Source organism: Lissotriton helveticus, chromosome 4_1 (genome assembly GCF_964261635.1).
Source record: "Lissotriton helveticus chromosome 4_1, aLisHel1.1, whole genome shotgun sequence".
Lineage (NCBI taxonomy): Eukaryota > Metazoa > Chordata > Amphibia > Caudata > Salamandridae > Lissotriton > Lissotriton helveticus.
Window position 1 is genome coordinate 1694344036 of NC_136063.1, and position 24925 is coordinate 1694368960.

The 24925-nt window shown below is 43.8% G+C and overlaps 1 protein-coding gene across 6 annotated transcripts in view; it reads right to left on the reverse strand.

Annotated features, from left to right (window-relative positions):
* LOC144829332 (uncharacterized) overlaps positions 1-24925 on the reverse strand; it is a 127805-nt gene that overhangs the window by 90834 nt on the left and 12046 nt on the right. For 3 of the 6 annotated variants that reach the window (XM_078688384.1, XM_078688381.1, XM_078688380.1), the window contains exons 2-4: positions 24641-24771; positions 11332-11458; positions 8656-8847 (exon numbers count right to left, since the gene is read on the reverse strand). In XM_078688384.1, the coding sequence (XP_078544510.1) occupies positions 8656-8847; positions 11332-11458; positions 24641-24664 (343 nt within the window). In that variant the 5' untranslated portion in view covers positions 24665-24771. Of the gene's footprint in view, positions 1-8655; positions 8848-11331; positions 11459-13836; positions 13914-24640; positions 24772-24925 lie in introns of those variants that run through there. The other 3 variants (XM_078688382.1, XM_078688379.1, XM_078688378.1) reach the window with 1 other exon arrangement.

Genomic DNA, 24925 nt, shown 5'->3' on the forward strand with positions numbered 1-24925 from the left:
AGTTGGTGGTGTATGCGGATAGCGTTTTTGAAGGCGTCCCTGGTGCTGGTGTTTGGGTCTTTTTTCCAGGCCTTCTCAAGGGAGCGACAGAGTTTCTTGGATTTCTTAAGATCATCGTTGAACCAGGGGGCGTTTTTGCTGCCTATTTTGATTTGATGTTTTTTCAGGGGAGCTAGGTTGTCGGCGCTGTTGGTTAGCCATTGAGTGAGGTTAATGGCTGCTTGGTTGGGGTTCGAAGAATAGGCAGGGTGGTTTTGAAGAAGCGATGAAGAGATGTGGTCGATGGTGATTTTGTTCCAATTTCTTCGCAGAGTAGGTTGAGGATGGTTGTGGGTTGTGGTCTTTTTGTAGATAAAGTGAACGCAGCTGTGGTCCGTCCAATGGAGAGCTGTGGTGTGACTGAAGGAGATGTGCTTGCTGGAGGTGAAAATAGGGTCGAGTGTGTGGCCTGCGTGGTGAGTGGGGGAGTTGACAAGTTGTTTGAGGCCGAGGTTGGCGAGATTGTCCAGGAGGGCGATGGTGTTGCTCAAATAAAGATTCCTATTGGATGACTGTTCATGTACGAATTAAGTTGCAATCGATACTTGTTTTCTTTCGCCCCAAGTTATCTCTCATGGTTGCATGTATTTTTCATGACTTTCCTGTTGGTTTGCAGAAAGCTTGCTTAGCCATTACATCATGTGTGATCTTAAAACAATGTTTTTGTAATTTTGCACATGACATAATTGTGAATACATGTTTGCACCAATTCAGGAATACATATTGTGGAATCTTTAGTGCACAGTACCAGGTTCTTACAGTAACACCAGAACTTTTGAGTGGTGCTATGAAAACCTATAAACCCTAGTCAAAATATTAGTGGTCTTTAAGGGTGTAAATTCCTCTGTGCTCCCTCTTGAAAATAGCTACAGCTCATCATAGAAGGAACGCAGTTAAATAACTATGCCAAGATAAACAAGTTAACAACATTAAAACAAGCACTGGCGATGTCAATATGTCTGACCTCGGTAGGCCTGTATATATTTTCTTTTCGAAAACACAAGCTTTAAAAAGCTGTAAGCATTAAAAAGTAAAAAACTGCCACCAACTAAAGGTTGTGTGCTTTTGTTTGCAAAGAAAAAAGTAGAACAAGCACTGGGAAAACCTATAGGTTTTACCTATGCAATTTCTATTGGCTTTGTCAATGTTTTTTTTACATAATGCACAACAGTTGAGCTTCTGATGACGCTGAATTGAACGTTACTTTTCTGCCTTGGCTTCACTTTATCCTCATCCTCATCATGGCCTGTTCCTCACTCAATAGCCTGGTTATCTGTGAATCTTTTACACTGCTGCTATCTAACCCTGAGTCACTGGTGTCTCCCCAGTCCCCTTGCTTATGCTGCTGCCTCCAGAGCTGCAGCCAAGCCTCTGACAAGGAGTGCTACATGGAACTGCACCGGCATGTTTGCATTTTTGAAGTGGGAAAGGCCGATAAAGGGGAGTGCATTCGCAGCCAAACCCCCACTCCCACAGCAGCACTAAATAACGGTCTCTGGCCTCAATAGCTCGGACAACACTTCCCCAGATAACAGATACTGCTCTGTTCAAATGCTCTAAGACTACAGTTGTAAGGCCATAAAGCGCACTTTGTGTGAAAAGTTGAAGTAAATCATGCAGGAGTAGTTTCTCAGCATTCCCCAGTTTTCCTCAGCCCCAGACATAAAATGGACCTGTGCATCTTATGTAGGAGCTAAGTTACATCCCTACATAATCCAGTTGATCAGATTATCGTACACACAGCCACACATGCACAATCTCTTATATTCACTTTCAAATATCGTCACAGAATCTTGCTCTTTCTCATGGATACAGACATTCTCTGTCTCTTTCTCAAATACTGTCCCATACACGGCATCTCTCGCTCTGTCGTACACATTTTTATAGTCTGTACAGTGACTTGAAAAGAATCCCGGCCACCCTTCATAAATACAATAGTTTCTCTGCTCCCACAGCCCCCTTCACATGTACATGTGGCATTCTTTTTTGGTTCAAATCAAATCAAATCAAATCAAATCATAGGAATTTGTAGAGCGCGCAACTCACCCGTAAGGGTCTCAAGGAGCTGAGGGGCGGTCGCTACTGCTCGAACAGCCAGGTCTTGAGTTGTTTCCTGAAGGAGAGGTGGTCCCGGGTCAGCCGCAGGGGGGTGGGGAGGGAGTTCCATGTCTTCGCTGCAAGGTAGGAGAAGGATCTTCCTCCTAAGGTGGATTTCCGAAAACGTGGGACGGCAGCGAGGGCGAGGCTGGCGGATCGGAGCTGGCGGGTGGGTGTGTAGAATGTGAGGCGGCTGTTGAGGTACTTCGGGCCCATGTCGTGGAGGGCCTTGTGTGCGTGGGTGAGGAGTCTGAACGTGATCCTCTTGTCGACGGGGAGCCAGTGAAGGTCTTTCAGGTGCGCAGTGATGTGGCTGCGGCGAGGGATGTCCAGGATGAGTCGAGCTGAGGCGTTCTGGATGCGCTGGAGTCTTCTCTGGAGTTTGGCTGTAGTTCCGGCGTAGAGGGTGTTCCCGTAGGCTAGGCGGCTGGTGATGAGGGCCTGGGTGACCGTCTTCCTGGTTTCGGTGGGGATCCATCGGAAGATCTTTCAGAGCATGCGCAGGGTGTTGAAACAGGATGATGAGACGGCGTTGACTTGCTTGGTCATCGTGAGGGAGGAGTCCAGGATGAAGCCCAGGTTGCGTGCGTGGTCCGTAGGCTTGGGTGCGCTGTCCAGGGCAGGGGGCCACCAGGAGTCGTCCCAGGCGGAGGGAGATGGTCCGAGGATGAGGACTTCCGTCTTGTCCGAGTTCAGTTTCAGACGGCTGCTCTTCATCCAATCTGCGACGTCTCTCATTCCTTCCTGGAGGTTGGATCTGGCGGTGGCTGGGTCGTTGGTGAGGGAGAGGATCAGTTGGGTGTCGTCGGCGTAGGAGATGATGTTGAGGTTGTGTTGGCGGGCGATGGCTGCGAGGGGGCTCATGTAGATGTTGAAGAGGGTGGGGCTGAGTGAGGATCCTTGCGGGATGCTGCAGATGACTTCGGTGGCCGCGGATCGGAACGGGGGGAGGCGGACTCTCTGGGTTCTTCCGGCGAGGAATGAGATGGTCCACTTCAATGCCGCTCCTCGGATTCCGGTGTTGCTGAGGCGTTGTGTTAGGGTGCGGTGGCATACGGTGTCGAAGGCTGCTGAGAGGTCAAGGAGGATGAGTGCAGCCGTTTCCCCGTTGTCGTGCAGGGACCTGATGTCGTCGGTGGCTGCGATGAGGGCAGTCTCGGTGCTGTGGTTTGCTCGCAAGCCGGACTGTGAGGGGTCGAGGGATCCGTTGGTTTCGAGGAAGGCGGAGAGTTGTCTGTTGACGTCTTCTCGATGACTTTGGCTGGAAAGGAGAGGAGCGAGATGAGGCGGAAGTTCTTCAGGTCCGTGGGGTTCGCGGTGGGTTTCTTGAGGAGGACGCTCAGCTCGGCATGTTTCCAGCTTTCCGGGAAGGTGGCGGAAGTGAAGGAGCTGTTGATGATGTTCCGGAGCTGGGGTGCGATGATGGAGTCGGCTTTGTTGAAGATGTGGTGCGGGCAGGGGTCGGTAGGGGATCCGGAGTGGATGGTGTTCATCATGCGGGTGGTGTCTTCGGTGCTGACAGGTGTCCAGGTGCAGAGGGTGGTGGTGGGGGCGCTGATTCGGTGGTTGGGTGGGTGGTCGGTGTGCCGAAGCTGTTGTGTATGTCGGCGATCTTTCTGTGAAAAAACGAGGCGAGTGAGTCGCAGAGGTCTTGCGAGGGTGTGATGTCGTCGTTGCAGGCGCTGGGATTGGAGAGCTCTTTGACGATGCTGAAGAGTTCCTTGCTGTTGTGGGTGTTGTTGTCCAGTCTTTCTCTGAATGTTGTCTTCTTGGTGGTGCGGATCAGCTGGTGGTGTTTGCGGGTGGCGTCCTTGAGGGCTGTCATGTTCTCTGCTGTCTGGTCGTGGCGCCAGGCTTTCTCGAGGGTGCGGCAGGTGTTCTTGGAGTTTTTGAGGTCGTTGGTAAACCACGAGGCTTTCCTGTTGTCGGGTCCGCTGGGAGGTTTCTTCAGTGGTGCGAGTTCGTCGGTGCAGTCGGTGAGCCACTGAGTGAGGTTGCGGGCCGCCTCGTCAGGGTCCGTCGTGTTTGTGGGCAGGTTCTGGCTGAGGTAGGCGGTGAGCTGGTCGGCAGTGATTTTGTTCCAGCTTCTGCGGGGAGCCTGTTGCGGGTGGTGGTGCGTCGTGGTTCTCCTGAAGTTGAAGTGGACGCAGCTGTGATCTGTCCAGTGTAGTCCGGTGGAGTGGCTGAAGGAGATGTGCTTGCTGGAGGAGAAGATGGGGTCAAGCGTGTGTCCGGCGTAGTGGGTGGGGGTGTTTACCAATTGCTTGAGTCTGAGGTTGGCGAGGTTGTCCAGCAGGGTGGCGGTGTTGCTGTCATTGTTGTTCTCCAGGTGGAAGTTGAGGTCTCTTAGGAGGATGTAGTCTGTGGAGGTGAGGGCTGACGAAGTCGGCGATGGCTTCGCTAAATTGTGTGCGCGGTCCCGGGGGTCTGTAGATGAGAGTGCCTCTGAGGGTGGTCTTGGGGTCGGTGTGGATCTGGAAGGGAAGGTGTTCGGCGGTGATGAGGGTGTCGTCGGAGTTGGTCGTGACGCGGATGGTGTTTCTGTGGACGATGGCGATGCCTCCTCCGGTTTGGTTGACGCAGTCCTTCCTGGTGATTTTGTAGCCATCCGGTATGGCTATGGCGATGTCGGGGGCTGAGGAGGTGTTCGTCCAGGTTTTCGTGAGGAAGGTGACGTCTGGTGGCACTGTGGCACTGACGAGAAAACTTTCAAGGTTCACAATTTTGAGCCAATACACAATTGTGGGAGTAGGAATGAATACGGCTTCCTCACCCGAATCCACGGCGCCGGAGCGAGACACCTATAACAAAGGGATCCTTGTTACTTACACTAAGAGGTGTTGCCAAGCTTCACGGACACTTCAAGGTGAAATGAAAAATTGGAAACAATACTACTGAACAAACAGGGAGACTAGGAGTAGGATTACGAAACCGCTTGGTCCACTGGGGCACCGACTGAGGAACCCTCACACGCTACGGACAACTGCCCACGGTTATCTCTTTCTCTTTTTTCGTAATTTTGGAGAATCCATTTACGCGTTACCGGATGTACTTTTATCTCGCCCTGAAGAAACTCCCTGGTAGGGAGTGAAACGCGTTGGCTGACTGTTTTGCTAATTACAGTTTGACTGTTTTTAAAAAAAAGAATGAACTATACTAAATAAAGGACTTTTCTTACATATCAAATTCTACATCTTTCTTAGACTTTTTATATGTGCGACCCACACAAGCTAACAAACTACCCGTGATCTGGAAAACACAGCGACGCCAATTAGCAGCTGACGTCGAGGGTGGCTGCACATAAACTTACAAATATCTGGAACTGGGTTCAAGGTGCGGCATCGTAGGGTCCGCTGCTACATTTTTTGTGTACAACCAGCTTTATGGTGTCTCCTCTGGAAAATCAGTGTCTGAGGCACACAAGGGCAAAGGAAAGAAATCTGAAACGGCTGCCAGGATGTCCTGCAGATTATTCTCCCCTTTACATCACCCCACCCTCCCTAGTCTGGGTTAAGCACTCTGCCAAGTGAGACTTATCTGTTAATGAGCGAGCCTCAGTCTTTACCTCCCAGACAGCAGCAGGCCGAGAGTGATTATCGTCCTTTATCAAGACAACACACATGCATTGACCATGCCACATGTTAATGTGCCAGCTATTTCCCCCCAAGACATCCTGTTAACACCATGGCGTTCCTCATCTGTGGCTCACCATCAGGAACTGCCTATCCGGAGGCAATTAGTGGGACAGCTCAGCTGGCTTTTGAGGCAGCGGTGTGGCTCTCAGCATGTAAAAGCTGCATACATATCTAAACATTGGCGTTCCACATTTCTGTAGCCCGATCTCTAATTGTATTGAGAAAACTGGAGCCCATTACAAGTGCATGAATCTTGCTGACCTAAAGTGTCAACCTGTGGGATCTGTCTTTACATTTCTTTTTATTAATCATATGACAATGGGTGTATTCATTAAACAGGAAAGTGGTGGGTGCAGGGAATGGGAGTAGTAGATTTGGAGGGACTTAAACGTTGTGGTCAATTAGCGTTAGTGAGGAGTACAGATAGTGAGCCACCCGTCTTGCCTTGTCATCACTGTTGTGGGAGAAACAGGAAGAAATCAGGAATCTAAGAGCCCTATTTGCGTTCCTTGATATTCACTCAACTTTATTTTCTTAGCGGTACGGAAGGAATTAAGTGACTTCAGTGGGGCTAAGAGTGGGTGTAACCTTGTGATGGCAAAAAGATTGTGATGTCACTTACACTACCCATAGCACTGGGGTAAATTAACATCCATGGATGTGAACATAAATAACCAGTCTCAAGTTACAGGTTTGGCTCACCATCTCATGATTTTCCCAGTGTCTGGAAAAATTAAAATGACCTTGTGTAATCAAACTATTGCTCATGTAAAGCACTACAATACCTTTTGCAAACTCGCACTATAAAAAAAAATGGCAAAAAGTGTGCATTTTCTATTTAAATAAATGTGAAAAAATACTAGCTGCAGCGTCTTTTGCTTTCCACCAAAATAAATGCGGATAAATACAGATACAATTATAAAAAAAGAAAAATGGATAAATACAGACGGAAATGAGAAAAAATCAACACCATAAAACCGGGAGCCCTAATCGTAATGCACGTCTGTAGGAGGAAGTCATCTTGGAATGTTTATTTTTTTTTTAAATACTCTTTATTGCATTTCAACATTATACATGCGACATCCAATGACAGTGGGAGTTACACAGGTTTTTATCAACATATTGGTATGTAATCAGTTCCATGGCAAGTAGATCTACATCGATAATAAGGGGAACAGTGTCATTATCATCTCCACCGCACTTCAGTGTACATTAATAGAACAAGATGTTTACATTTCAAGCTGGTAACACTATATCAATGAGAGTGGAGGTTTTAGTACAGATACACGATTTGTCACCCTTTGCTGGGGCAGCCGTGCGCTATAGAAAACTATATAACATAACATAACACAACATAACAGTATAATGCTGGGAGAGTGCATGTTGATTGTGAGTGTGTGTGGGGTAGGGTCGGACTGTAATGCACCTGTGCAGACATATAAATAAGGAGGATCTATAATACACAAGAGGTGGGCTCCCAGCCAAGGCTTCCGGGTGCATGTTGGAAACTGTGCGGTGGCCCTAGTAAGTAGATTGCTGTCGATGTGGGGTAATTTTAAATTGGATGAGTATTAGGGCCAGACCTGGTAGGCCAGCATTATGTGGGTGTGAGAGGGCAAGAACTTGACAAACTACCAATGCAGGCCCAACACAGTACCCGACATGCAGACTCTGTCAAACCTGCAAGTAAGTTTCACATCAGGTCTTCAAATGTTTGTGGGGGTGATGGAGGGGCCCGCATCAAACCACTGCCAACTGGGAGTCCATCAGAGATGAGGTGTCCTCTTTAGAGCTCTCTCCGTCCGTTCCTGATGCAGAAGGGGGTCGAGATTCAGCATATGTTTCTGCTTATTTCATCGCTTGGGCTCTCGCCCTTGCAACCTGCTCTTTATTAGGACCATGTGGAAGCTGGTTGGTGTGCGTCCTGCGACACCTCTGAGCTTGTCGAAGGGTACGGGCATAGTTGTTGCATCACCACAGGGCGGGATACCGTTTCATTCCATCCAAGACCATGCCTCGTCAGAAGTGGTGCAAAAGGTGGTAGTTCCGGTGTGTTGTATTCTCAGGGTAGCTGGGAATTGAAGGATGTTTATCACAGCATGTTCCCTTAGACACATTTTCACTTCTAGAAAGGAGGATCAGTACTCCTGGACCTCCAAGGTGTAATCTGGATAGATGTGGACTTGTGCATTGTCGACCTGCCACGGCCCGAGACCTTGTTACTTGGAGGATATGGTCTCTGTCGCGATAATTAGGGTAGGGAAGCCCCCACTTACTATGTGCCCTCAAAGGTTACATTTTTAGGGGTCTCATCATACATTTACCTTTAGCTGGATGCTGTTTTAGACCTATAGAATGGTCATAGAGTGGGTTTTGGGTCAGCCCCTTGTTCATGACTGGGGGGGTTAGTGTATCACAGTTTCCTCTTCCTTAATGGATGGTTTTACTCCATGTTCATGGTAAGTCACGCTCAACAGATAGCACAGGCTGTCTGGTTGCAAAAAGACCTATTGTCAGCTTATAGTGGGCTTAAAGCCCAATGATAGCTACAATTGGTTGGCCTTCTTCTCACTCTCATTTACTTCATTTTTATGTTAGCTTATGTGCGCTTTCCTTCCTCTTATTGTTTTTGTCCCTTCAATGGAGCACGGCCTCCTTACTTGTTTCTGGAATTCTCACACTTTCCAAGATGGCAGTTAGCGCCATACAAACCCCAATTACATGCTTAGAAATTTGCAAGTTTACTAGTAACATGTAGGTTCTTCAAATGTGTATTCAGTAATATGATAGCATGTCCTTAGACGGCGGAACTACAAAGACAAAGACTTAGCTTTACATTTCCACAACACAGACTATAAATTAGTCTCCAGTGTTTCTTCCTTACCTGTGCTGGTGATAGTAATACTCTCTTCAGAGTTGTTAGGATCACTTGAATAAGGGGTTTCCTCTTGCTTGATCCTTAACAAAACATCAGGTTTTGGAATTGGATAGCCTTCCACGCACGGGCGATATTTTAGGCACGGCTCTTTTTCTTTTTTAATTCTGAATATAACGTCTGGATTGGCAATTGCATAGCCTGTTGAAGGACAGACATACAAGTGAATGTATAGCATTATTTTTTAGAAAATAAATGTTTTCCACCTAATGAAATTTAACATGCCATGTTGGAGAAGTCCTGGTTTTTTGAACTAGTACTCTGTGATTTTCAAGTTACATTTTCCTGTCATGCCTGTGTTAAGTTCCATTACATTATTTCAGTTACTAAGAAATAGCCTTTGGAAACCAATTCAAATCCCATGCACGTACTTGTTACAATAACACACACAAAAAGTTTTTTTTTTAAATCAACATATGCAAGATTCTCTTTCTTTAGTTCTTGAGTTTCAGGTGGTAGCGAGGTCTACAGTCTGGGTCTACAGTCTGGGTTTACCCTAGAAGGATGGTGTAAAGTAGAACATTTGGTTCAGTTAGCACAAGTATTAATAGTAGACCCTATTTAGGAAATAGGGGCGTGCTTAGGCAGACCGACAGGAGCTACTTCCCACATCCATCGCAGTTAGGATTGTTTTCCTTGGGTGTCCTGGCATCTGCCCTACTATGGCTTCATAAATTGGGCCAAGGAACACATTTCCACACTTGACTCTCAGGGTAGTGATGGCTCAAAGAAGTAGTGTGGGCAGCACCAGTCATTCGGATGCTGAACGGGTGCTGTACAAAGCAACCACAAGGAGATGATGGATGGAGTGCTGAAACTTTGCAAACACCCACCCCGAGTCACAGATCTGGGTTGAATCCATCATCATTCTTTAGCTCACTTCGCTACCCCAGTTCAGGCACAGCTATATGCAAATTAGTCTTGACCCTGTGCCTCATGGGAACAGTCCAGCCCGAACTGCAAAGCTACGTCTTCCCTGGACTGGAAACAAGCGTCCTGGGACAGGTTTGGGGGTAACACCCCTCATCAGCCAGGCTAGCTTGACTCCAGTGGCACAGTGAGCAAGGGACCCACGTCTGGGCATACCCTGCCAACTTAGGGTGAGTAAAGCAAACCTCAAGGAGATGATGCACGGAGTGCTGAAACTTTTTTAACTCTCACCCCCAGTCACAGATCTGGGTTGAATCCATCATCATTCTTTAGCTGGACAGCATGATGTTCTGGCTGATTGCTTCTTTAAAATGTTCAATACAGGAACTGCCTCAGAGATGGGAAGAGCCCTCACAACTTGGTCAGTTTGGCTCCACTCCCACTGGTTGTTAGCTACTTCTGGGTGTTCAAAAATATGCTATGTCTTTCCTACCACAGGGCCAGACACACACCTTCACTTTCTGTAAAGGCAAGCAGACTTCTAGGCACTAAGCAGACCCGTAGCTTCTCCAGCAAGCTGTACAGACTTCAGTGATCCCCCCTCTTACTTCTGGGAAATATTCTAAGGCCCTGGAGCCGATTTTGGGTGGTACCTTTTCAAATGTTTTTTTCTACTTTGTGCTAGGTGGTGGCTCTCACAGCAGGTACTCATGATGCTAACTTCAAACAGGAGTATCCAGAACATTGGAATCATGAAGTGTGAAGCTGTTGCCCCTGGCTGTCAACAACCTTCCTGAAAAGCAATCAGGGACAGACAAAAGAGCAGACCTTACCTAGCAACTTTCCCATCTTTAACAACAGAAATTGTTGTCAAACTCACTCTCACCCTTCCCTACCATCCATCAAATGGCAGGGCTCAGGAAAATCTAATTAGCAGATCCTCACATATTTTTTTTAGGGTATCTCTGTTGCCATCTTTTCTAACTTCAGTGCCTGGGTCGTACCCTCCAGACAGACAAACACAAGCAATACACTTCACCTGTCTTGGGAAGCTTTATCCTTCTTCCATCTTGTGCCATACTAACCCACGGACCATCCAGAAATGGATCCCACTGGTCCAGCAAACATACACACATTGCATTCTCAATGTCATACATGTTCCACACATACACAGTGAAGTCACGCACTCGACCCAAACAAAGAATGTCAGCTCAAGGGACGGGGTGCCACACCAAAGTGGAATCTTTACCTGGGTGCCACATTGAAGGGAACCTTTATAGAGTAGAGCTAGTTGGCAACACTCCTGTGACAGAAAAATGTCTGTTCAGGATTATCAATGCGCAAAAAGCAATATGCTGCCACCACCGCCTCTATTCAACAACCCAGGGCATGCACAGTCGAATCAGTTCTGGGCATTGATGCAACCATGGACAAGGATGTAGCATGCAGAGTCGATTATCTTATTCGGCGGGTTGGTTAAAAGTTGTTATACCAATTCCAAATGCAACTGTGTCACCCGGGCCAGGTGCGCATGCCTAAGTATCAGGAAGGGACCCAACAATTAGTGTGCAGGTAGGTTTTTAAAAGAAAATGGGACAATGGAAATTACCATTATTTTATATTAAGAGTGTCCTATGTAAACAACCAAGTTGCACTTCACTACTACACATTTAAAAAAATAAATTAGATCGTTATCAACTGAAACAAAATCTACAATTTAATCCCAGTAATGAGTGCTGTAAAATGCTTCCTTACCCAGTGAGATCAAGGCTTCGTGAATTTCTTTCAACACAATCTTGTACAGCTCTTTTTGCCATTCTTCCAATCGCTGCCACTCCTCTTCAGAGAAATAGACAGCCACATCATTGAAGGTAACCAGTGCCTGAAAAACACAACGACTATACTAAAAAAAGAAACTTGTAGGCCATTAATCTCACTAGCACCTTCCAATGCACTAAGAGGAGTCTAGAGAAACTATAAGGAACAAGGATGACTTTGCACTGATCATTTAAATAATGTAACATATATAGCCTTGTAGCCCGCCATAGCGGGCTATAGCGGCTATTAAAGGCCTGCTCCCGCGTTAAAGGCCAGAGCCTAAGGCGAGGGACTTTAACAAGGGTGAGGGACTTTAATAGTCAGTATAGCCCTGCTACGAAGTGCTATAAGGCTATTATAACATTCTGCCAGTAGAGGGAAGAATGTTTGAACAAATAAAACTAAGGTTTCTCGATTTAAATCCCCTCGAGCTCCGAGAGGCCTTTGTAAAACATTGGAATGTTGTTCTGCAGGCCTTTACCAGCCAGTAAAAGCAGGGAGCACTCCATTGTCTTTAATGGAGCTCCCAACATTCCAATGTTCTAATAAATGATCCACTTCATTCCAGTTGATAATGCAATAAACAACAAGCGTTATACGTAATACTGAAAGTTTATATTATTTTTTTTAAATACTGCTTACTGTTCTATAAACATATAAAGAAAAAGTTAAAATAAAGGTAAACGAGAAATCGACAACAGGTTAAAAATATTTTGAAAGATGTAATTATTTCCAGGGCTTTTGCAAGTCCTATGTTCTGTTACTGATCATCCATGTATCATTTAATTTTAGGTAGTGAACTGTTCTCATTTCAAATGAAGGAGCTATCTCTGTGGGCCAAGACCAATGCTATCAGGATGAATTAATAATGGCAGAGTTACTCCAGATTATTAACACCATTGATTAAATCAAGAAAAGTTCTAGATTTTTGTTAGGTCCTGGGAACAACACACCAAACCACTGACCCAAAAAGACAGAATCTGAAGGTTGCACCATACAATATGCGAGCAACATCCAGTTTCGCCACAGTAAAATAGGGTCTGGAGAAAATCTACCCTACTATACTTAGGGCCAGATGTAGGTAATTCTATTTTACCGACTCATAAATACCGAATTTTACCGATTCGGTATTTATGAATCGGTAAAATAGAAGGTGGGAGATGTAGCTGAAATCGGTATTTGAAATACCGATTCTGTAAAAATCGGTATTTACCGATTCTGTAATTACAGAATCGGTATTTCCCATTGATTCCTATGTGGCACACATTTCTGTGTGCCACATGGCACACATGCCTGTCTGTGGGGTGCTAGAGGGTGTCAAAGTGACACCCCCTGCACCCTTGCAAAAATCGGTATTTACCGATTCTGTAATTACAGAATCGGTATTTCCCATTGATTCCTGTAGCCCATAGGAATCAATGGGAAATACCGATTCTGTAATTACAGAATTAGTAAATACCGATTTTTGCAAGGGTGCAGGGGGTGTCACTTTGACACCCTCTAGCACCCCACAGACAGGCATGTGGCACACAGAAATGCCCTAAGGGCACGTCTGTCTGTCACATGGCATAGGTGTGCATGCACACATGTGCATGCACACCTGGATTCGGTATTATACCGCCCAATTGAATTGGGTGGTAAAATACCGATTCTGTATGCCCTTTGGGACTCAGAAGAGTCCCACCTACATTTAGATTTACCGAATCAGTAAAATTACCGATTCGGTATTTTACAGATTCGGTAAATTTACTGAATCTGTAAAATAAATGCCCCTACATGCAGATTCTTAAATACCGGTCAGTAACGGCCGAAATCGGCCGTTACCGACCGGTATTTAGGCTCCTACATCTGGCCCTTAGTCCTTTAAAGAAGTAGTAATAATAATGTAGGTCCTAAGGGTAAACAAAACTGCAAACATATCACTGCAACATTCAAGATAATTCATTGGTCCCAGAATTTCTTCCAAGAAACTCTTAAACTGTACAGTAACAAAATGGGCAGCGAAAAGGGAGACGTGGAACAGAATGAAAAGGAGAGGATATGCAGAGAAAAATACAAAACAGACACAGAAGTAAGGCAGTGGAGGTTTCAAAAGTGTGTGAAAGTAATGAGGGAGAGAGACAACATTTAGGAAAAAGCAATTGGATGTAAAGGAGTTGAAGACAGAAGAGAGAAATTGAGGTAAGCATACAGAGGGAGAATAAAAAGTGATACTACAACCCAAATTGAGAAGCTCCTAAAACACACCCACCTCAGAGGCAAAACACACTTGCAAGTCAACCTTTAAAGCCCAGCTTTTAAAGTATGTAATATTTTCTCTGATGTTTTTAATTATTTATCCTTTTCTAAAGGACATTAAAAAAGTCGTACCAGTTGGCAGAATTCTGGTGAGAAAGGGGGAAAACAGTTGATGCACTCCACATGCATTTGGTTGAGGCCCACCTTTTCCCATAAGTTGTAGCCATCTACATCTTCAGGATAAGATTCTGAATAAAGAAAAGTGTAGGCCCGCATGATGGCTGAACAAGGGGAGGACAAGTGAACTGTGGCATCTGGAAGTAGAAGGGCTGGGTTTAGGACAACACATGTACAATTCCTCTGTTATGAAAAGCTGTGCATCCATAAATACCCCTAAAGTGCTTCGAATTATCCCATACATCACGGCTGATACTGCAAATGACACAGTCTATATCACTGGTGAGGAGTATTATATTACCACTCAAGTCTCCAGTGACATCCCTGAAGTAACTAAGCATCATACACCCTGCTACCTCCTTTGGGTACACTACCTGACCTAGAGAAAAAAATGATGAAATATAATGCATGGTTCTTGATCTCCTCAGCTTGCACACTGAACAGGTACAGATTTGATTTTCATAGGGCTAGGTCACCTCAGAACAGTAAAGCAACAAGATAATCATCAAATTCCCACAGGATGACTAGCGTAGGATCGTCATTCGTTTTGTGCCCCTAAGGCTGGGGGTAAATGTAGCCCAGTTATGTACTCCGCATTCAACCTGAAATCAACTGATGAATCTAATAAAATTACAACTTTAACAACAGTAGTACAAATGTGTTAGTCTCAGCTAAATTATACAAACAAATACATAACAGCAAACTAAATGAGCAATAACCTCCAAACTAAAAAGAAGGAGAAACAAGAATTACAACAAATTTCACAAGAAACAACTTTACCAAAGGATATATTGGTAGTACAAGAATCTTCTAAATCCACATGTTATCAACAAGCATTCATTGTCAGAATGTATTAAAGGACAAGTTAGAAAACCCTAATGAAATAATGTCACTGGAACTACAAGAGAGTGAAGTCTTTAAAAATATGGAAGTGAATGTAGGCTCAAGAAAGGGAGGAAATGAAATAGAAAGTCGAAATTCCTATTTAAGACCAGTACTTGACCAATAAATCAGATTTAGAAATATTTGAGGAAGATACATATTGTAAGAAACAACAAAATTTGACTGAGGAAATTTCCTCTGCTACTTCAAATTCAGAAATAAATAACTCTGAGCAACCAATCTATAATAAACACAAAACCAATGCAGTGGAACCAGAGGTAGATTAAAAGGAATTCAGAAGAACTCAATCGACTACTCCCAGAAATAAAACTGAATCAAGAGACAATTAAATTGCTAAAGGTATAAACGAAATAGTATACACATTACAGTACCAAATGATAATTTGTTTTGGACACACAAATAGGACGATGAAGAAAATAATTCAAAACCGACTCTCAAATGATTTTAACTCCTACGCAAATCTGGCCTCTCTAAACCCATGTTCTTGGAATATCATATAGATCGACAAATTAAGCAGACCGATTAGGACTTACACTACTTTATGTTAGTTCAGAAAATGCATGTTGTCAAGAAACAAGGAAAGATACTAATCTTCACCGTTCTAATTTCACTGTAATTGAAAGCTTAGAAGCAAAGACCGCTTTGGGTAGATCATGTGGAGGCCTGGCAATTCTACTAAAAACTTTTCTTGACCTAACGTAACCAGAGTTATTATGGAAAAAAAACAAAACAAACGAAAACAATTTAAAAAAAAGTACTGACAATCTCCATCAAATGTAAAGATTAAACCAAATTTACTGTGATTAGCATCTATATCTCACAACAAATCATAAAGGAAATAAAAGTGGTTTGATCAATTGATTTTGAATCGATTGTGTGGGAGTCAAGCAACAAACATTGATTTTTTTTTATTTAAGCCAGGAAGTCGCAAAGTTATACAAAACCTTCTACAAGGAGCAACAAAGAATTGCCTAGAATATCACATTACATATTAATAGCAAACCTTCCAAATCTATACAGAAGAAAATAAAAAAATCCAGAAAACAAGACAATTGGTTGAAAAGGCCCTGATTCCATGCATAGCCATAGGCCTTGATGCTTGCGGAATAATCCCCATACTGGCCACATAGTAAGATTTCATTTGATCTAGCATCAAGTCCCAGACCCTTTTGCCTAGTTTGCGCTTCATTGGTCCCTTGATGGAATATAGGCTATACTCAAAGTTCCAAGTAGCTTAAAATCTTGCTCTCCACATCTCAAAGGACGGGGGTCCTTCTGCAGCCAAAGTGAGGCTACGCATAGCCGGGCCATCGCGGTTGCAATAAAGATCAAATACCTGCCATGCGGAGCTGGTCGATTAGCCATGGACTCATCTAGCAGACCTAACTGCATCACTGAGGGTGCAATAACAATGTCTATACCAATTGTTTAGGTCAGGAAAGCTTCCATTCCCCCACTTAACTGTCTTAACTTAGGACACATAAAAAACATGTGCAGAATTTCCGCTTGATCAGCCCCACAAGTACATTAACCATCATTTGTCCTCCATTTCAATATTTTAGCTGGGGTATAATAAGAATTTAAAAAAAGTTTTTTTAATGCTGTGCCTTCAAATTAGAAGAAATTCAAATCTTCTCACCTATTGCAATAGATTCCTGCAAAATGTCCCTGTCCTGACTCAATCTGGCATTCCATTTAAGATTCTGAGACTCCAAATCATCAGTCTGGGATACTAAAAGCCAGTTTTATAAACTACTGATTCTATCTCTCTGTCTGATTGCCTTAATTAAACTGTTTTTAGATATTGCGACTTTTTTTGCTATCTCAGCAGAAAGTCCCGGATCTGTAAAAACGTAAAGAAGTCCATCTTTGACAGCGAGTATTTCTCTGCCAGCTCGGAGAATGATATGATATGGTCTTTATCAAAAAATCCCCTAATACCCATATCCCCTTTCGTCTCCATCTTACCATAATGGTGTCCCAGAAGATAGGAAGTAATAATAGTGATGCAGATATAAGGTGTATAATAACAGATCCTACCAAGTGGAAGACATCTACGAACCTACTTCCAAACTTTATAGGCTGCTATGAGAACCTTAAATCGGGCCTTCTTATAATAACTTGTTTCTACATTCTTTAATAGGCACCTCCTTGCCTCAGAGCCAAGTAGCATTTGATACACAGATGGGGCTTCTGCTACATTTATATTCTCCGTCTCTGTAAGATCTTCATATGCTGTAAGAGACAGACCCAGTCATAAAATGTAAAATTGGGAATTGCCCAGCTCCACCCGCCACAACCCGGTTTCTAGGTAAAGTCATGTATTTCATTGCCCGGCTAGGTTTCTCCTGGCTTCAAAGGAAGGTGCAACAGATCGATTGCAATTTCTGCAGCTGAATTTTACTAAGCTCCAATGGTACAGACCGAAAAAAATAAAGTATTTTAGGCAATACATCCATTTTTAAGACATTGCACCCTCCAACCAGCGGGAGATGTAGACATTCAATTCTGCTGAGCTCACTTAATTCTAGCCAGAAGAGGAGCCGAATTGGCAGCTGCCATTTTATCCAAGCAAGTTTGAATATTGATACCACAGTATACTACTTCCTCAGTAATCCATGGATCATTAAAAAGGGCTTGATTCGAGCAGATAATCTGTTTTTTCCGCTATATTTAATTTATACCTGGAACACTGCCCAAATTGATAAGCCAACCGTTGATTTATGGAAAAAAATACTGCTGATTCTGGAGTGACAATGGCCACATCATCAGCATAAGCTAACACCCGATACATTCCCTGTCCATGCTGAACATATTTAATAATAGGACTGCATTCAAGCACAGTTAAAAATGGATTCATATATAGAGCAAACAACAGGGGTGAGCAAGGGCATCCCTGTCTTGTCACCCTGAATATAGGTACTACATCTGATTATAGGCCCAGAGCGCAAATTCGGGCAGAAGGTGTTCTATACATAGCCTTTATTGTTTTAATAAACCCTAACACAAAGCTTTGCAGGCTCATGATTGTCCACAAAAACTCCCAAGAAACACAGTAAATTGCCTTCTCTGCATCAAGTAACACCAACCCCAATGGAGCTTGATGTCATTAGCCAAATCGAATAAGGTGATCACCCTGCTTGTATGATTTACTGTGCTTCTTCCCGGAATAAAGCCATGTTGTCGGTGCGAGACCAAAGGGGTGATAACCCTAGCTAAGTGCTTGGCCAGAATCTTTGTGCACATTTTGTCACCACAATTCAATAGGGAAATAGGTCTATACTACTCTGGAAGTATAGATGATTTATCCCCCCCTTTTTTTTTAAATGTCAATATTCGCCATATCGCACGATGATGGAACCTGCCCCTAACGTGCATCCAGAAAAGTTATCAGGATGTCTTAATGTAATTCCTGAAAAAAGTTTTATAAAATTCTAGAGGTAGCCCGTCGGGACCAACAGCCTTGCCTATAGTTAATGAGTTGATCGCTTCTGAGAGCTCCTCTTGTGTAATAGGGGCATCCAAGAGGTCATGATCCTCGCTACTAACTCTCTTTGTACACAAATCTTGTACCAATGAATCATAGCCAGAGTTCCCATTTGTAACTCTTCATAAAATAACCTGAACACTGAGAGAATCTTGGAAGGTGTCTCAACTAGTCTACCTGAAGAGTCTTGAATACAGGCCATCCCACGCTCAACCTCCTTACACCTAATCAGTTTTGCCAAACATTTGCCCACATTAGACCAGAGGTGTTGGTTAAGATGCAAGTTCCATGTTAAGGAAATCGAGAATCTGTGCTTCGTCAATATTAGGGCCATACACTGATTATACGGAACATTTAGTTAAGCCAGCAACACATTCCATGATAGCCCAATGCCTATATTTATCTGCAAGTATGCTGCCAGCAATACTTCTTGTGTGCTTTGCGAGGATAGCCACACCTCAGGCTGAGGTACCCTATTGTGTGCAAACTAGTAAAGTATATCCCAATTCAGAAATTACTCTGCGCTTCCCCCATGGGATACTAGTTTCTTGATTGCACACCACATCAGGCTGCATTACTTTTAACTCCTGAGCCACTCGTAGTCCTTTACCATATTATTTTTTTTAACTTTATTTATCTTTTTATTATGACAGAGCATTAAAACACGCCTTACATTACAGTTGTTGAAAACACGACCAAAGATTATTACAGTGAGTCATTGGGTAACCTTCGTTTGCTATTGTCTGGCCTTGACACTGTTAGCCATCTCATAATCTTGTATCACATTCAATCGGCCCCTGGATTTATCAGAGTTTGTAGTCTCTCTCCCACCGGGGCCATGCATGGGTTCCCTCTATAAACATTCCATGTGCCCCATATTTTCCTCCTTTTTCTTGGGTGCCCTCTGTTCACATAGACTGACTTTTCCACCACCATACACCAGTCCATATCCCTTTTCAAATCCCGAAGCGTTGGTGGACTATCTGCCCCCTAGTGATGGGCTAGGGTATGTTTCACTATCATTAGACCTAGGGTACTCCAGGTTTGATCCGCTCGTCCCAGATTCGCATCTTTCCATACATTTAGTAGGGAACATTTGGGCGAGAGTGTTAACTCCTCTCCCACTATTCTAGACATGTACGATACTACCGCCTCCCAGTAATCAGGAATTTTTGATCATGTCCACAGTATGTGATAGAACGATCCCTCTTCCCCACAATTTCTGTTACAGGTTGTGTCCGCCTTTCTACCCATTTTAACTAGCGCAACACAGGAAATGGAGGCTCTGTGTAGGATTTTGAGCTGGGCCAGTCTGAAGTGGGCCCTAATGGCTACTTCTCTTGGGGAAGCCAGAGCTGCGGGCCAGTCTCCGTCCAGTAGGTCTGTGATGTCCTGACCCAAACGGTCCCTAAGGGATGTAAGAGTGTCAGGTAAGTTGTTAATGAGTTTTTGGTATGTGAGCGATGTTATCCGTCATGTTAAGTGTTCTTCAAGCAATCTACATTCCAATTGCGACGACTCAGGTAGGTCTGACTCCCGGGGCACCGCTGTCTGTATTGCATGTCAGATCTGTAGATAATGGAAGTACTCTGTCCGGGCCAGTTCATGGGTTTTTTGTAACTGTTCGAACTGTATAATATCTACCCCTGTGTGCATGTGCCCCAGTCGTGACATTCCGATTAAGTCCCATTTGTCAAAGACCTTTCTGGTTCCCATTGCACCCAGTTGTTGGGATTCCCATATGGTCGCAGCTTTGGTGATTTTATTCTTCCATCCTAATTTGGACAGGGTAGAGTGCCATAGCCGAACTGTAAATTCTGTGGGGCCTTCCAACGAGAGTCGCTGTGGTTCAGTATAGAACGCTTAGAGAGACCCTCTTGGCTGGAGAACATGCCAATCCATCTTATAAGCAGGTTCCGATAGTGGTTGGTAAACCCACTGATTTATAGTTACTAGTTGGGCTGCTTTGTAGTAAGTTTGAATGTGGGGCAATGCAATTCCTCCCTCATACCAACCACAAGTCAATTTACTAAGAGCGATTTGTGGGGCCCCCCAGCCCATAAAGAGGAACGGACAGTGCAGACTATTGAACTAAAGTATGAATACGGAACCGGAAATGGTGTGTTTTCCAAAAAGTATAAATATTGCGGTAGCGCCATCATTTTGAACAGTGCTGCTCTACCCAAGAGGGAGAGGGGGAATGCACGCCAGTAAGGGAGTCATTCCAGGGGGCCTTTCAGATTTTTTGTCCCTATTATTAAGACCACAAACTTTGATGGAGCATATGCGGTGCCTAATGGGCATCATTCCACCTCTGGCTTAACAAAGCGTAGACCCTTACTGCTGATAAACGTAGCCTAATTAACGCAAAAACCAGATAAAGCTGTCTTGCTCAAACCTTACAAAAACATGGCTTATTTTCCCCCCTTGAAATACCCAGCACCCCCAGCCACCAATGACCCCAGCACCAAGCCCACTGCCCCCCTTAAACCCACCACTCACTCCTCCCTTCTGTGAGGCCACCCACCCCAAACCCAGCCATCGAGGCAATAGGACCACAAGGTCCATTGTTACGGATAGCCCCCACTCCACCGGTCAACCCCCACCCTGTGCAGTCTTCCATGAACCATTATTTAGAAGCTATTAACAAACAAAACAAAGATAGAGAAAAGAAAGGTAGAGGGAAGGGAGAGGCAAGCTAAAAATATACAACATGGAGATAATCATAAAGTCTAAATATTCCTGCCAGCCCACCGCGCAGCCATATCCATAGGCATGCCCCACCCCAACCGTAAAGTCTCAACTTTGACTATTGATTGACTGCAAAAATTCATTGGCCTTCTGTTCAGAAGTAAAAAAAAATGGGCTTTGTCTTTATATAAGGACCTTAAGTTTTGCGTAATTGAGAAGAAAAACCTGGGCCCCTTTACTCTGAAACATTGGATTAAATTGCCAGAGTTGCCAGTGTTTTTCAACTATCATTTGACAGTAATTTGGCCTGACGAAGAACTAATTTCCCTTCCTGGACCTTTTTCTATCTGGGTGCGCTAAATCATACAAAGCTTGCTGAGCCAAGAAGTTATTCAGAGAAATTTAAATTGCCCTAGGTTTACGTGTTGCTTGTCCTGGGTGGTAGTATTGTTTGAATGGCCACATATGAGCTCTCTGAACATCAATATCACAGGACCATAGCCTAAGCTCGGGCAAAGCTTCTGTGAAGAGTCCCACAATCCATTTTTCGGCCAGCTGATCATTCCGCTCATCTGGTACACCAAGAACTCTGAGATTGTTTCATCGGAGACAATTCTCCAAGTCCGTCAGCTTCCATTGTGCGCCGTTTTTCTGAGACCTTAGCATATCGGTTTAAGTTTTCTGAGTTGCTAGTTCACCTTCTAACGTCGAAATTCGAGTCTCAGGTTTATTGATCCTTTTGGAAAATTCGGAGCTCGACTTGACAACACGCCGGATTGAGTAATGTATTTTACGGCACGCCGTTTGAGTTCTTTTGCTCCCTGCCCTAGTCTTTTCTCTGTGTGCCATGATGATTTGGTAAACGACAGCGAGTGATACTTCCTCTGAGCTCTCGTGTGCAGCTAGAAAAGTCTGCGTTGTCACACTGGGACCAGCCCCATCAGCACAAAGTGCGGAAGAAAATTAATAACCCCACGAGAGTACCCCTGTGTCTTCTCTTTGCCCCTTTTTAGGTCGAGCATTCGAGACCTCTTGTATATACTTAAGTATATACTTATTTGTGTAAATACTTTTTGGGCTCTGGAGATCAGCCCTAGGACTTATCTGCTTCAGCTTAGGGACTTTATTTGTTGTTCAACTGCCTCTACTTAACTGTCTTGATAGAAAACGACCAGTAGAGGTCAGTAAAATACCAGAATTGCTTTCTGCTAAAGGACTTTATTTTTTTTATTTTTCTTGCAACTCCCTCCATTTAACTTTCTTAATAGAAAACGACCAGCAGAGGTCAGTAAAATACCAGAATCACTTTAGCATTCTCTAGATTTCAGTCCATAGAAATGGTCGTCCATGAGCACCCATAGACAATAATATTTTTTTCAAATCTTGTATTTTCAGTGATATGACCACTAAAGGCCCTGATTTTATATTAAAAACTGAGTTTTGGTCTATTAAGTTTCCAGCTGAAAGGCAATATTTCTCTCCATGTGTTCCCATACCTGGTGTGTCACTCAATTTGGTGCTTACTTTCCCTCCATGTTAAAGAACAGTAGATGTTTCAGCACCCAGGCTAATGTGCTGCATAGCTAAATACATATAAGGTCCCAAAGGCGAGACTGATTGCATTGCACATGCTTGTTCCGTACAGTGCTTGATTGAGCATTGTTCTTGCCAATGTCCTATTCCTCCAAATGTAGGCTACTCAATTCACTCCATCCACTACCTGGTGAATCTCCCCCTGAGCACCGCTTTGAGACGTAAGAAACCTCGTCCCCTATAGAGTTGGACGGATCCGAAACGGAGAAGAATTTCTCCCCAGAAATGGTCTCCTTCTTGGCTTCAAGAATGTCAGCTTGCGCCGCCCAGCTGTGGCTTTTGCGATCCCCCTTCCTAGGCTTCTTCAACCTTTTTGTAGAGGTTGCTTTAACGGATGTATCCTTGGTCATGGCTACCTCTAAATGTTCCCATTCATTAATTACATCTTTGCCAAGCATTATTGCAGATACAGAAACAGGCCCCTATACTGCACCAATAGAGCCCCCCCACAGCCCCTCCACTGCCCTTCCAAGCCCAGCACTTTTGTTTGATTAATCACCAGTGGGTTGGCTCACCTCGGTACTTTGAACGGTAGTGCCTGACTCCACCTACTAATTCTCGTCGATACATGTATTGGTATTATTATTGTATTGCATTATTAGCAGCTCCATTTTCCATTAAAGACGGTTGTTTCGATGAATTTTTGACAGAAAAAAAAGATCACCAGTGTAGACTTTTACCGGGACCAGCACAAAGCCTTTTCTCTGAGGCAGGCTCTGCTTTGCTTATGGCTGGTTCTCCAATGCACAGCCCTCCGCTTTCAGCCTTCGTTGATCCGGAAACATCCGCGGACCCACAAACCTTAGATCCTCTTGTGCTCTTTGGCGTCATGAGAGCTTCGTAGGAGGCCGCCCGGCCTCTGGGAGTATCAGATATACAGGGAGACCTACGGGGAGGCACCAGGTGAGTCAGAAGAATGGAAACAGGCGGTGTTGAGAAAAAACGCTAAATGCGGTCCAAATCATATCAAATGAATCTGTAGCCATAAAGCGGACATCCAGTACTAACATCGAGCAAAGAAACGTCAGGAGGGTTGACCAAGTAGAGAGCTTAAATAGCCGCCATCTTTGCCTCCCGTTCCCCCCAACATTGAGGATTTGAATAAAGAATTTAACATTCTTAAATTCCTCAACGGGTCTGCAACACAGTCAAATCTACTGTTGTCACTGAGGAACATGGGTTTTAGACAACTTATTGGTAGATCTCTGAATGATCAACCAGCTAATTATAGGTTTCATGCAGCAGGAAGCAGAGATAGAATTGATTATTCTTTTTTACATACTGAACACTTTGATAAACGCTTGTTTTTAAAATGATTACTCCACCAGGAAGTTTACTATCACTATCCTCATTGCATCTCTTTAATGTGGCAACTGTTCTATTACAACCCTACACAATTATTCAGCAAAGCATTTTGAGGGTGAATAGAATAATTATTTGGAATGGGGACACTGTTCAAACAACCTTCAATTTTTGACTCATTAAGGTTGACACATGATACTCTAAACATCTTCTGAAACTGGATATCCTCATGGGTAACCCATTAAAAAACATTTTACTGAGTTTGTTTGTGAAATCTGCGATAACTATTACTTTGTAAGTAAGTTTGTTGTAAGTGGTTTTAGTTAACTTAAACAATAAATCTTTACCTAGTTACTCTGAATTCAACCAGAAATCAGTTGATGAATGGCAGTCCATCCTATATCGGATCACCTACAACACCACGGTGAAAAAGAGTTCATGTATTTCCACGTAATTTTTTTTTTTTTTTATGTTGATATGTTTAATCTACTTTACTCATACAATAGAATGTCAGCGGTGGAACCACACATTTAGTTCCATATACCCTGGCACATTGCTTGATTGGTAAATTGGCAAACTCAAGGACACAGTCTGAACCCCTGATTCAAATTCAAAATGTTGTCCACCTAGACGAACTAATGAGACTGTAAACATGCAAATCACTCAGAGTTACTAAAAATACTGTATTCTGTAGGAGCAAGGGAAGGAATTTGGTAAAACAAACATATGCGCTAGTACAAGTTTTCATAGTTGCTTCGTTCTTAATGGGTTACTTTACTTTTGATTAAATCTCGGAATGCTTCCTTCAGACTGCTCCAAGTACACAAGTCAAAAAAGATATATAAAATGCTTTACCTGAGAAGAATCCGGCTCAGCCATTTTTTGAATGACACTTTCTTTAAAAAATCTAGTTGGCTAGTAGATCCAACAACATGTATGAGGAAAGAGCATGCAGGCGGGCGTGGTATTAGTACCCTTCCGTTCACCTGGAGAGGAAAAGAACAGAGCTGTTTCATTCAGTCCTTGGAAAAGCTCCCTATTAAAACTCTGCTTAAATGCAGCTCACACTTAACATGCCATGAAATGAAGTTTGGTGCCCAGACCAGATTCTTACAAACTTCATGCCCATACAAGATTAGT